The sequence below is a fragment of the Mercurialis annua genome, linkage group LG1-X (assembly GCF_937616625.2).
Source record: "Mercurialis annua linkage group LG1-X, ddMerAnnu1.2, whole genome shotgun sequence".
Classification (NCBI taxonomy): Eukaryota; Viridiplantae; Streptophyta; class Magnoliopsida; order Malpighiales; family Euphorbiaceae; genus Mercurialis; species Mercurialis annua.
The window spans coordinates 68,774,214-68,787,332 of NC_065570.1; the positions used below are offsets into that span (position 1 = coordinate 68,774,214).

The following is a 13,119-nucleotide window of genomic DNA, read 5'->3' on the forward strand; positions in this document are numbered from 1 at the left end:
ATTTTAAAAAAAAAATTAATTTTTAACTAAAATTTACCAGCTCTAAATGTTATGAACATGCACCAAACAATAAATATGTATCAGATATATACCAGATATATATATTTAAAATATATAACAATTCTAAAAAAATTATAAAAACAAAAAAAGAGTTTCGAATGATCAAATATATATCAAATATGTATCGAAATGCATCAAATTATATGTTTGATTATTTTTTAATTTTTAACATAATTTAACAATAGTCTATTCAAATATCTCGAATTTAAAATTATATTTTTTAAAATTGTATATAAAATAAACTCTTTTAATACGTTATATTTATAAAATATAAAAATAAATTAATGATCGAGTTTTTTTGAATATTTAATATAAATATTTAATATTTAAATAAATATATATATATGTAAATTTATATTATATATGTAAAAAACAATGTATGGGGACCTTTGGAAAAAAGGCCCCCTATTTATATATTATATGGGTAACAGGAGCACCATGCACCTGCTTCCCAAATAATTGTAATGACAGGTGCATGGTGCACTTGTTTTACTCAGCAGGCCTGACGCGCGTCAGGCCTGCTGGAAAGGGGAATTTAAAAAAAAAAAACAAATTAAATCAGGTTTTATATATAGAACACGTGTATGATAATAGGAAAAGGTGGTGTTGATGAAATAAAACACTCATATTTGGTAACAAAGAAAACAAACTTAATAAAATTGTATTGTGTGAAAAGTGAAGCCTTTTTTCTTGTTTTCTTGTTATTTTCTCTATCTTTTTTATCAGTTTTTAGTTGCCTCTTTTTTTTTTAATAAAATAGACTACTGAACACCGCCCCTAAATTAGTAGGTAGCGCTCTCTTTCTTATCTAAATATCATTTTATATTTTTCTAATTTTAAAACTCATATTCAAATTCTCTCAAGTCACATTCAAACATGAAGAATCAATAATAGCAATTTTAGATGAAAATTTCGGAATCTAACCGAACAAGAAAACGAGATAGCACAATATGTTTTTCGTTTATATTTTCAAAAAAATATTTTTTTTTTCGAAAAATTCCACGGGAGACGTTTCCAGTTTAGGGGGAGACATTTACCGAAAACGTCCAATTTATTTTTTTATTTTTTAATTAAAATTAGTTAGTTTAGTTTAATTGAAATCGTAATCAACCATTACAATTTTGGGATTGCAATGAGATTGAAAGAGAAAAGATTATTATATTTTGGTTAAAAGGGAAAGGGATAATTAGGAGGGGTGGTATCTTGTAAATAGGGGCGATATATAGTAAAACTCTTTATAAATCGAGGAGAAATTATATCATATAGTAGGGTAAATAATTACGACGATTATTGATTTTTTTTTAGTCTTTAAATTTTGTTTTTTTTTTCTCTTTTTAGTCGTCGCACTTTTTTTTTTTTCCATTTTGATATTTTCCGGTTAAAAATGCTTAGGTGGCAGTCAGAAGTTGACATGTGTCAACCGTATTTTGTTAGTTTTATTTTAAAAATTTATTAAATTTATAATTTTATTTTAGAAAGAAATTGGTAGGCCAATTTATGCAGACTTGGCAAGTTTTTAGGTAAAAAGGATAAATTTCGACTATTATTTAAGCATTTTTTATTTAGAAAAAATTAAAAAATAAAATAAAATTGAAAGTTTAGTATATAATGACTGAAATGAAAAATTTGAAAGTTCATTGACTGTCGTATCAATTGCCCCATACAGTGCACCACAACATCATATTTAGACTAGCACCCCAGTAACGACTGCTTTACATAAAATACTTTGGGTAAATTAGTTCATATATTTAATGAAAGACAATAAAAGTAAATTTCATAAATAAACACATTTCTGAAAAGGACAATTTGCATATTAAATTAATATTTAACTTTTATGGCGACTTTTTTTAAATGCTGCATCGCACATTCCAACTTTCCGCGCTTTAATATTGTATAGTTTATAGTCGTTTCACCAACAATAAAACTACAAAATGTGTCTAAAAACAGCGTATTTTATACAAAACGATGTCACGTAAATATGCTACACAATTTCAAAAATTAAAAAATTAGACATGTACGACAACATTTTAAATTAAGGATGAAATTAAATCTCTGCAAAGGTGGAACTTTGGTATCTAATATCGAATAACCCTATCTAAAATGATAACTACTTCTCATTTCATCATTTTGTAAAGTTACAAAAGACATTCCTTCCGATCAAAATGGAGAGACTGAGAAATCGCAACAGATAAAAAAGGGACCACATTCATAGAATCACTTCCGATTCAAATAGGATATGGATGAAACAAAAAGAATTACTTCTGTTTGAAAAGACAAAATATAAAGAATGTATTGCTTAGTCTAGTTCAAAACTTAGATGTCAACTTCAAGGAGTTCATGCCACTAGATGGCGTTTTGAAGTTGAATTCGTAGCTATTCCTTACATTATTTGCTATTTTTATTAGAGTTCTTACTTGAAAAAAATTAAAATTGATGATTAGAATTAGAAGTCTAGGGTTACATATGTGTTTTATATGACATTAAAATTAGAAATTTTACACTCCTCCTTCCCAATTACTATTTAAAAAAGAATGTATGGGTTTATAGATTTATTTTAGCATTTTTTTATCAATAGTTTAGAAATTTATTAAATTAACTTGTTCCACGCATGAATGATCGAAAAGCAGTTAAAATTGAATGACATGTTGCGGAAGCTCAATCGATTACGCTAGCAAATCACATATTGTGCTAAATAATTATACCGGAAAATTCCCAGGAAAGAATGGTGGGTCACAGGCGGACCACTTAAGTACCAAACTCCTTAGACAGAATTTCACACGATATAAATAACTTCACAATATATAACTCCAACTAGCCTGAGCGTTAGCTAATAAATAAACAAAAAAGAGAACACCAACCTTTTAACGAGGTTCAGCCAGAAATGACCGGCTTACATCCTCGGGCACTGCCCAAAATACTCCACTAATTGTTTGTAACAAAATACAAACTCGAGAGAGAACCAACTAAGCCTTAGGAGTTAATAAGGCTTGTTGTGGGATGAGTTTCAATGGGTAGAGGAGACTTCCTTTTATAGGCTAAAAAAGTCCTCACCCTTCCACTCCTAAGCAATGTGGGATTTCTACACTATATGTATATAGCTCAACAATTACAAGTCCCTTTTCTAAACAATGTGGGACAAGTCTAAAATGAGCCATATCCAACATGACAAATAGTCAGAAGTCTAAAATGATATAAAATCAAGCTGATTTAAATCTTTATTCTCAACAAACATAAGGAAACAAACAACTTATTAAACTCTGACATTGTATAGAGAGTGAGTTCCAAAGCTTAACACACTAAAGAAACACAAAATAAAGCAGCAGACATGTGATCCTCACATAGGAAATTCTTGGAGAAACAGTGACTTGACATCATCTTTAACATATGCTGGGAATGTGAATCCGTCATGATACTTATAAAGAAAATCCATCACCCGTGAAAGGTTGAGATAAAATTTGAGAATTATGGGCGAGACAACGTTCGGTTTCATACGTTGCTGGTTGATGTCTTTCCATGCATCGACCACCATTTGCTGGATCACTTCAACAGCTTCTGCTTCTGATGCATTCTTTTCATTCATGTAACACTCCACGCTTGAAGGACAGTCCCCCCTTCTTTGCTCAAACTACATGTATGACACGCTTATTCATTATCGATCTTAATCCCGCTCATTACTAGTTATAACTGTTATTTAAAGTCCGATCGAGATAGTAAAATATTAATAAATGAAGATTAAACTCATCTTTAGGTCTCTGTATTTTCAAAATTTTGTTTGTTGTGTCATTTTCAAATTTTTATTTTTATTTAGTCCGTGTACTTAATTTATTTTGAATTTCTAAGTATTTTTTGCGGATGAAAAAAGAGAGTGCATAACACTGGCCGCGTGAAACACGCGTGAGACAAAATTTAAATGTCCAACTATTTTAAACGTTAAACCGATTGAATAACAAACTTTTATAAGAGATTAGATAAACATAATATTGGTCTTTTTAATGGATTAAGCCATAAATAAATATTTTGAGATATTTACCTCATGTGATTGTATGTCATCCATTAGACGACAGATTAACATGGCGGCTTCAAGAATTTTTGGGCGTTTCTGAACCCATTCATATTCTCTTAATCCCACTAAATCCCCCATTCCAAACAAAGATGCTGCTGTTATGGGATTGTAACAACTAGTGATTATTCCATTGCTCACGTACTCCTTCAGCGTCGGCACATCACCGCCATAAAACCATTTTGCCTCTACCAAGTAGGCTCTGGCGAGTTCTTTGAACTAAAAAGTAAAAGGATATATATATATATATATGAACATAGTTCAAAAAACAATATAGTTTAATATGTAGATTAATAATATATTAAACATTTCCGTGAATGTTAGTTTTAAATTAATATAAACAAATTATATCAGTAGTGATTGAACATTTTCAAATCTTTTAATTTAGTGTTTCAATTAGTGTTTCAATTTTTTTTTAAATATATCGATCAAAGAGTTCTTTTAACTGTTTTTCGGTCACTAGTTTTTATTTAAACTTATATGTTAAATTGGTGAAAAATAACTATTAAATGTGCAATGATACACTTATATAAGTGGAATTAAAATGTCAAACCATATCAACAAATTTAAAAAATCATTTTTAGCCTTGTTACTATGCTCCAGTGATCAAAAAATGGTTAAAAAAAGCTAATTTGATTCACTTTATAAAAGTTGAAACATTAATTTTTTTAAAAAAAAGTTTAAACACTCAATAATAAATTTTAAAAAGTTCAGACACCGATAGTGTAATTTATCCTAAAATATAAACTTACTGCCTCTTTTAGAAAAGTAAGTTTGTAAGACATTCCTTCCTTGGTATTGTTTTCTGTTTCATCAAAAAGATCCAACAGTGACTTGTAAAGAACTTGCAGGTACTCTGGTAGCTCATGCGCAGCACTCATGTCTACCCTGTAAATTTGAAATAAAGTAAGAAAATATATACTTTTTTGTATAAGAGATTACATAAATTTCAAAATCGATCAAACCTCTGAAATGCAGTTGTAAAACGCTCGAGTTCGTCGAGGGTACCGTATGCATCATATGTATCGTCCAACACGGTGATTAGATTGGCATACATCGTTACCATCAAGCGAGAAGACGAAAATTGAGGCTCGTAATGAGCTGAAATTGCCCAAATATAATTCTCCACAAGTCTATCTCTAGCATAAGGAAGCTTTTCAGGAAGATTTATGCCTTCCCACCATCTAAATTATAAATAGATAATAATAATAAATCTCTCTATATATACAACTGATAGAGAAGTAAAGTTACAATAATAATATTTATTGAAATTCAATCTTAAGATTTTTTATTTTTATTATTCAATATAGAATAAAAATTAAACAAGAAATAATTAAAAACAGGTAAAATAAATAAAATTCATGTGGTATTCAAGAAGCTAAAATATGAACATACCCTGTGACCATAGCAAGCTCCTTCTTGTAGAGTATTTGCAATCGATTAAAATCAAGCTTGGCAAACTTGAGGAGAGTTTGGTTTCTAGACTCTTCTCCTTGGTAAAAGGAAATAAAAAGCCTGTGTTCTATTCTTTCAATTCCTTGGTGGAATGGCCGATAAAGAGCATTTTTTATATGTTTTGCAAGATTAGGGCTACAATTTTCAGCCAAAATCTCCAAGTGATGCCTTGTAAAAACAAGGGCTTCATCAAGAATATCTTCTTCATGCACACTCAGAAACGTAGCTTCGTACAAGCTCAGCAGCCCTCTCACATCATTGGTCATGCTTTCCTTGAACTCACCATGGATGTTCTTGAATTTGTTAAACACATCTGGTTCAAGTTAAATGATTTAGTTTCTAAAAAAAAAGTACCACACTTACTTTTATTTAGTACAGTATTAATTTTTATTTTTTCATTTTATTTCTTATATATTTTACTATAATTAATAACGATATATATGACAATTATTTAATAAAGTAATAATTAAGTGCTCATAATTCTGGATAGTTTTTTTTTTTAAAAATAGTGAATATCAGAGGGAGTAGTTACTTTATAATAAAAATTAATAACAAAATATATTTATCTACCCACAACTATATTATCCAAGATGGAGTCATGATCGAATATTAGAGGGGCCAATTAATTATACAAAATATAGCAATCTAAACAGAATATATATGCATGTGAGTGGGACTTACCACAAGACATTTTATATCCATGTTGTCTCAAAACTCGGAACAAAATTGCGAGTTCGTAGAGGTCGTAATCTTTCTGATCAAGAAGATCAGGAAGAGCGATGAAAGTATGATTTAATTGTTCATCTATTTCATTTTCAAATTGATACGAAACACCGAGACGGCATAACAAATTGATGAACTCAATATTCTCCATTAACTCCCTTCTAGATGCTCTTAACATTTCCTTCACTACCTTTTTGAGAGTTTCCACCTCTTCAGTGTATGATTCAAAATCCTGTACAAACATTTGAAGCTACGAATTAGAATCTGATCGGTAGTAAGAGCTATTTGGAGTATAGAGTTGTTAAATTTTGTCCTAACTTTTTTTTGTTAAATATATTATGACTTTTGAAATTTGCCAATTTGGTTCGTCATTTATTTGATTTTTGTCAAATATATCCACATATACTCAGCTCTTGGGTATATTTGACAAACATCAAATAAATGACAGAATATGTTGAGTAGATAAGTTCATTTTGCTTTTTTAAAAAAGTATTTGAAATTGATCTATTGCCTTATTATAAATTTTTTTTCAAAATTTTGGTTAAATTTCAAATGCTTTAAGGATAAAAAATATTAGAAGCTACTAAATTTTAGCCTAATTTTTAAAAGTATTTGAGATTGATTCTTGTTTTTAGGATTATTGAACCTTCAAATTTTTTTACCGAATTTTTCATTTGCTGATTAACACTTGATATTTTTATAAAATCTCACAAAAAAATTACCAAGAAAGTAGAATGCGGGTGTGACGTGAATATTTTATTTATTAAGATCTAGTCCGTATTTCAGTTTTACATCAGACTTTTTAATTAAATTTCATGAAAGTATCATCCAATGATCAACAAATTAAAATTCGGTAACTTAAAAAAAAAAATCAAACTCGAATACTCCTTTCGAAATTAAGCTAAAATTCAGTTACTTCGGATATATTTTTAACCTTGTTTTAACTGTTTTAACATAAAAAAATATAAACAAAACATGCTTAGAATATAACTACTTACTGAATCTACTGTAGAGGATAACGCAGCAAAACTGTCACCCCAAACTGTAGGGGGGAAGTCTGCCAATGGACGAAAGACATCTGGCTGCTTATTTTGAGTGGCCATTTCTGAATGATCATTAGCAAAAGATGGTGAGTTTATTTATAGTGAGGTCGAATGCTGGATAAACATACATAGGAGTAGGTCATTCCCACTACAGACTCAATAAAGGTTTGTTTGGGGAATGATTACAATAAATTAATGACAAAAAGAAAAATAAAGTAACATAATTGGTCACAGCTTGCTATTAGTTTATATGAAGTATATATCATAATTTGGGTGCATGTGGTTTGGTTTGAACGATTTATCCAAACAAATTATTCTGATATGACAAATTTTTAAACCAAAATCAAATCTGACATATTATAAATTAGCAAACTTGGTTAGATTTGATTTGATAATTTTTTCTTTGAAACCATTTCAAACCATCATCAAACAGTCATTTATTTATTATTTAAGATAAAAAAAATTAATAATTTAAAATTATTTATTCATCTTAAAAATAAATATTATATTTATGTAACAAATTATAATAATGACTAACAAATAAAAAACAAATATTTTATAAAATTGTTATATTATAAAATTTTAAATTTATTAATATAATATCTTAATATTATGGAAGTGTAACATATATTGGTCGATAATAAATATACAAATAGTTATTTTATCAGAAGATATTTAAATATATTAATAGTGATATAAATTTTATTTTTAAATTAATAATATTTACAATTTTAATAAAAATATGTATGTATGTATGTATGTATATTGGTTTGCTTTGGTTTATGTTGGTTTATAATTTTTAAAACTGCAAATCAGACCAATAATTTTTTTTTTTTTCAAACCAACAATCTTGTAGATTGTAATATTTAGTTTGATTTGGTTGGATTAATTTGACTTGTGTTGGAATATGCCTAGAATTCTAATTCCTATTTGTATTAGGACTCTATTAATGAAGTGTTTGGGAGAAGGATAACTTTGTTATCATTGGCTAACTAGGAAGTATAAATCCAATTAGGATTAATATTCCTAATGCCATATAGACTATTTATTCACTATATATACACTACCTTATTCACCTTTTAGAAGAGACCAAAAACCGAACACACAATGTAGACGTTGATGTGAATAAGGGGAAAAGGGGGGGTGTGTGATGTGAGGAATATAAGTTAATTCTTACCTTTTTGGGTACTTCTTGTAGAGAGGGAAACACTTTGTGGGTTTTTCTTCTAAGGGCATATTTGTTAGAGATGTTCTCTATTTGGTGATTCTCCACCAATTTTGTACTCCTTTTGATGATTAGTGGATGGCTCGAATCTTTCGTCCGTGGATGTACGCTTTAATGCAGAACCACGTAAATCTCTTGTGTTATTTATTATTTTGCTATATTGTTATTTGTTGATCAAATTCATTATTAAATACCTACCAATGGTTTCGATTCCGCTGCGCATACCAATCCGGTCAAGAACCGGTCACGACAATTGGTACCAAAGATTCAACAATCGGTATCAATGTTACAACAATTGGTATCAGAGCCAATTTGGTTTTCAGATTCAATTTTGGATTATGATTATGATGGCAAAGTATTATTTGAACGATTTCACAAGGCGCAATTACTTGACACAGAGAATATTTTTTGGAGATAGAGAAGCCACCAAATTTGGAAGTGCCGAAAGTCGTCAATTGAAGACAGACTTGGGTATTAAAATTCTTAAAATTCTTAAGGAGATTTTTGTGATGGAGATTAATATGCTACTTTAAACTACAAAGAAAAAGGTATGACTTTTCTAAACACACAACTATTTGAGGATTTTATAGAGCCTTTGTAAGATGAATGATTGGGGTAATCTCTTTATACTCTCATGAAATTCTATTAGTGATTTGAATTCAAAAATTGCTTTTAAGAGTTTGTTGAATGAAGAGTTCGTTTGGGCATAATCAGATTTTGATAAAATCATGATATTGCAAAAGAGATTTTGTTTTGATTAAGTAGCAATCTTAGACACAAGATGGATTACAATGTTTGTAATTTGAAACGGCGTCACTATTGAATCGCTCATAAGCCAATTTGTTTGGAGATAGGCAGAATATTTTTTATCCAAAATTTATGCAGATTCAGGTTGTTCATATCACATATGTGCCAATTTCAATTGGTTTTCCGTCTACAACTGAGTTGATAGTGGAGTGTAGTTATGGGTAACGGTCAATACATGCAGAATTTTGGGATACTGGTTCAGTCAAGGGCAAGATGCATAATGAGACGGTTAGAGCAATAATGAATGTTCAACATGGTTTCTATATGCACATGTCTGGTATCTCAATATATAAAACTATGAGTTTTATGGGTTATTTGGCGATGAAGTGAGATTGGATGCTGCACTTGTGATGTATGCTCATTGGGTTGGTCGACTTATGAAGATTAAGGGATATGCTACGACCTCAACATTTGTTTTTTGATTTAATCATTATAGGCTACTAATGACGTTTGTTTCTGGTATCAGTTTTAAGACCAACAAAATTCGAAGCTTCGTGAAATTTTGATTGATACACCCGAAGATAGTAAATCTTCAAGTCATTTTGGTTTCAGCAAGTTCAAGACGTTCTTAAAGCTTGTATGGTCCTCCTCAAAGAACCTCTTTTGGAATAAGTTCAGTTTGGACTTAAATGGAGAAGGTGGAGCACAACAGTAATCACAGTTTATTGGAGAATTCAAGTCAAGGTGGAGATTGTTGGAATATGCCTAGAATTCTAATTCCTATTTGTATTAAGACTCTATTAATGAAGTGTTTGGGAGAAGGATAACTTTGTTATCATTGGCTAACTAGGAAGTATAAATCCAATTAGGATTAATATTCCTAATGCCATATAGACTATTTATTCACTATATATACACTACCTTATTCACCTTTTAGAAGAGACCAAAAACCGAACACACAATGCAGACGTTGATGTGAATAAGGGGAAAAGGGGGGGGGGTGTGTGATGTGAGGAATATAAGTTAATTCTTACCTTTTTGGGTACTTCTTGTAGAGAGAGAAACACTTTGTGGGTTTTTCTTCTAAGGGCATATTTGTTAGAGATGTTCTTTATTTGGTGATTCTCCACCAATTTTGTACTCCTTTTGATGATTAGTGGATGGCTCGAATCTTTCGCCCGTGGATGTACGCTTTAATGCAGAACCACGTAAATCTCTTGTGTTATTTATTATTTTGCTATATTGTTATTTGTTGATCAAATTCATTATTAAATACCTACCAATGGTTTCGATTCCGCTGCGCATACCAATCCGGTCAAGAACCGGTCACGACAATTGGTACCAAAGATTCAACAATCGGTATCAATGTTACAATTTGAATTTTTTTTTTGTACAGCTCTAATTATAGTCCCTCGAACTAACTATAAAAGGTTTTATTTCAATAGTCACCTTCTTTTACTCTCAAAAATTGCTAACTGCTCTTCTTAAATTGAATTTGTTTCGACTGTCATTGGTTTTTTCATTGGCAAAATCTATGACTAGATTTACATATACTTTAAAAGAAGAAATTTTATTTATCAAAACAAATTATTTTTGAAATATGAAAGAAAAAATTTTAAAAAATCGAATATTAAGAAAACAACTCTATTTTTTGTTTGTCAGTTTTAGTTTAGGTTGTAGCATTAATACTAATTGTTGAAACTTTGGTATCAATTATTATGACTGATTGTGACCGAATTGGTATATGCGTAGAAATCGAAACCATTAGGTAGGTATTTAAGTTTAAATTTGATCCAATAAACTATAACATAGTAAAATAAATAAATAATACAAGAGATTTACAAAATTTGCAATTACGGTTACATCCATGAGTAAAAGAGCCATCAACTACTTATAAAAGGATTACAATATTGATGGAGAATCACCTATAAAAAACATATCTAGTAAATATATCTTTAGAAAGAAAAAAGATCTATTAAGTGTTCAACTCTGTATAAAGAGTAATTCATGAGGGTTAAGATTAACTTATACTCATCACATCAGGCACACTCCATTTTCTCCTTATTCACACAAATCTTTGATTGCATTAAATTTTCGGTTCAATTCTAAAGAATAAATAAGGTATAGGGTAATATATTTGTCAAACAAAAAAAGGTATAGGATATATGTAAGATAAATTCTCTTTGTACTCCTAATTGGATCATTCATCCTAATTGCCAATGATAAAAAATAATTCTTTATCCAAATACTTCACCAATAAAATCCTAATACAAATAGAAGTTCTATATTCATAATTGCCGAATGTTAAAGCAATATTTGTTATAAGATCAATGAATCAAGTTGCTCAATTACTTATTAAGATGGCTTATTCTATATTTCAATTTTCATTGCTCAAACACCGTTTTGAGTGTTTTTGTTTGTCTTCTCTTTTGCAGGAGTTTTATTTTGGCTTAATAGCAAAAAAAACCAAACCTTTACTACTTATTGCAATTATATCCCAACCTTTTAATTTTTACAATAATATCCAAATTGCATTATTTTGTTGCAATAATATCCAAATTGCACTTTTTATGTAATTTTTTTTGAGTTTTTTGCCATTTTTTGGGACTTTATTATACTTTTATACATCAAAACATAATAATAGCGTAATATCTTAATTGAAAACAAAAAGTTTAGCCATCAATTTGACTATTATTACTACAAAAAATGCAATTTGGATATTATTGCAACAAAAAAATGCAATTTGAATATTATTGCAAAAATTAAAAGATTTGGATATAATTGCAACAAGTTGTAAAAGTTTGGTTATTTTTACCATTAGGCCTTTTATTTTTGGTAGGAGTTTGTTATATTTTTCTATGGACAGATCTATATTTATTTTGAAGAAAGAGATTTTAAGAATTGTCCAACATATTGGTTGAATATTAAGCAAATGAAGTTGTGGAAATAAAAAAGTTGAAGATAATTTTATTTTTAATTTATCAGCTTAAGATTACAAATTTTGTGTTCTTAATTAACGGATTTAGAATAATATTTACTGTAAAATTGGAAAGTCAAGCTGCTCGATTACTTATTAAGGTGGCTTATTCTATATTCGATTTTTCATTGCTCAAATTTGACAAAAAAAACATATTGTACTTAGATTGCTTATTTCAATGATATTATTACTTTTGAGAAAAAAGCGATTTATAATGTAGGTAACATTTATTATTTTAATGTGAATAATATTAATTAAAATATCAATTTTATTCTTTAGTAATTCAAAAAAACATTATGATTATGGGTCATAAAAAAAATCACGACCTTTATTTTCATTTTAATCACGACTTTTAAAAAGTGGCATTTAAAGGCACGGCCTTTCAATTTTTTTCATATTCATCATTTCAATGTATTTTTGTTGACTAAATTTTCACTAAACCATTAATTTCCAAATTATAAATCGATAATCGATACAAAATCTTATATCTTTCGGTTAGAGTATGTAGGATTATGAATTTTTAGTCATAAAAAATATACCGAATTTTATTTTGATGATCGAATTGAAAAAAAATGAAAAGTCGTGTATATAAATGTCAACTTTTAAAAATCGTGATTAAAATGAAACTACATGTAAAAGTCGTGATTGTATATATAATTAATCCTATGATTATTTTTATTGAATTTATCATCAATAATCACTTTATTATCCAACAGATAGTTAATATTGAATTTGATTTTTTAATTGTATTTTCAATCTCAATAAGCAAATATTTATATAAGGGTGGAGATACTTTGGTATTTTAAACACGCTTAAATGCTCCAAAAAT

The 13,119-nt window shown here is 28.9% G+C and overlaps 1 protein-coding gene and 1 long non-coding RNA gene across 2 annotated transcripts; one reads left to right on the forward strand and one right to left on the reverse strand.

The window, feature by feature from the left end:
- Window positions 1–3,247: 3,247 nt before the first annotated feature.
- Window positions 3,248–7,416, reverse strand: LOC126665709 (probable terpene synthase 6). Its single transcript, XM_050358585.2, has 7 exons — window positions 7,297–7,416; window positions 6,257–6,530; window positions 5,516–5,888; window positions 5,086–5,304; window positions 4,873–5,008; window positions 4,091–4,339; window positions 3,248–3,685 (listed from the first exon to the last, which is right to left on the reverse strand). The coding sequence occupies exons 1-7, from the start codon at window positions 7,399–7,401 to the stop codon at window positions 3,395–3,397; spliced, it is 1,647 nt and encodes a 548-aa protein (XP_050214542.1). The 5' UTR covers window positions 7,402–7,416; the 3' UTR covers window positions 3,248–3,394.
- On the forward strand, window positions 7,341–12,283 carry LOC126665710 (uncharacterized). The gene is made up of 2 exons (XR_007637688.1): window positions 7,341–7,427; window positions 11,749–12,283. It is a non-coding gene; the product is annotated as an uncharacterized LOC126665710 (long non-coding RNA).
- The last annotated feature ends 836 nt before the right edge of the window (window positions 12,284–13,119 follow it).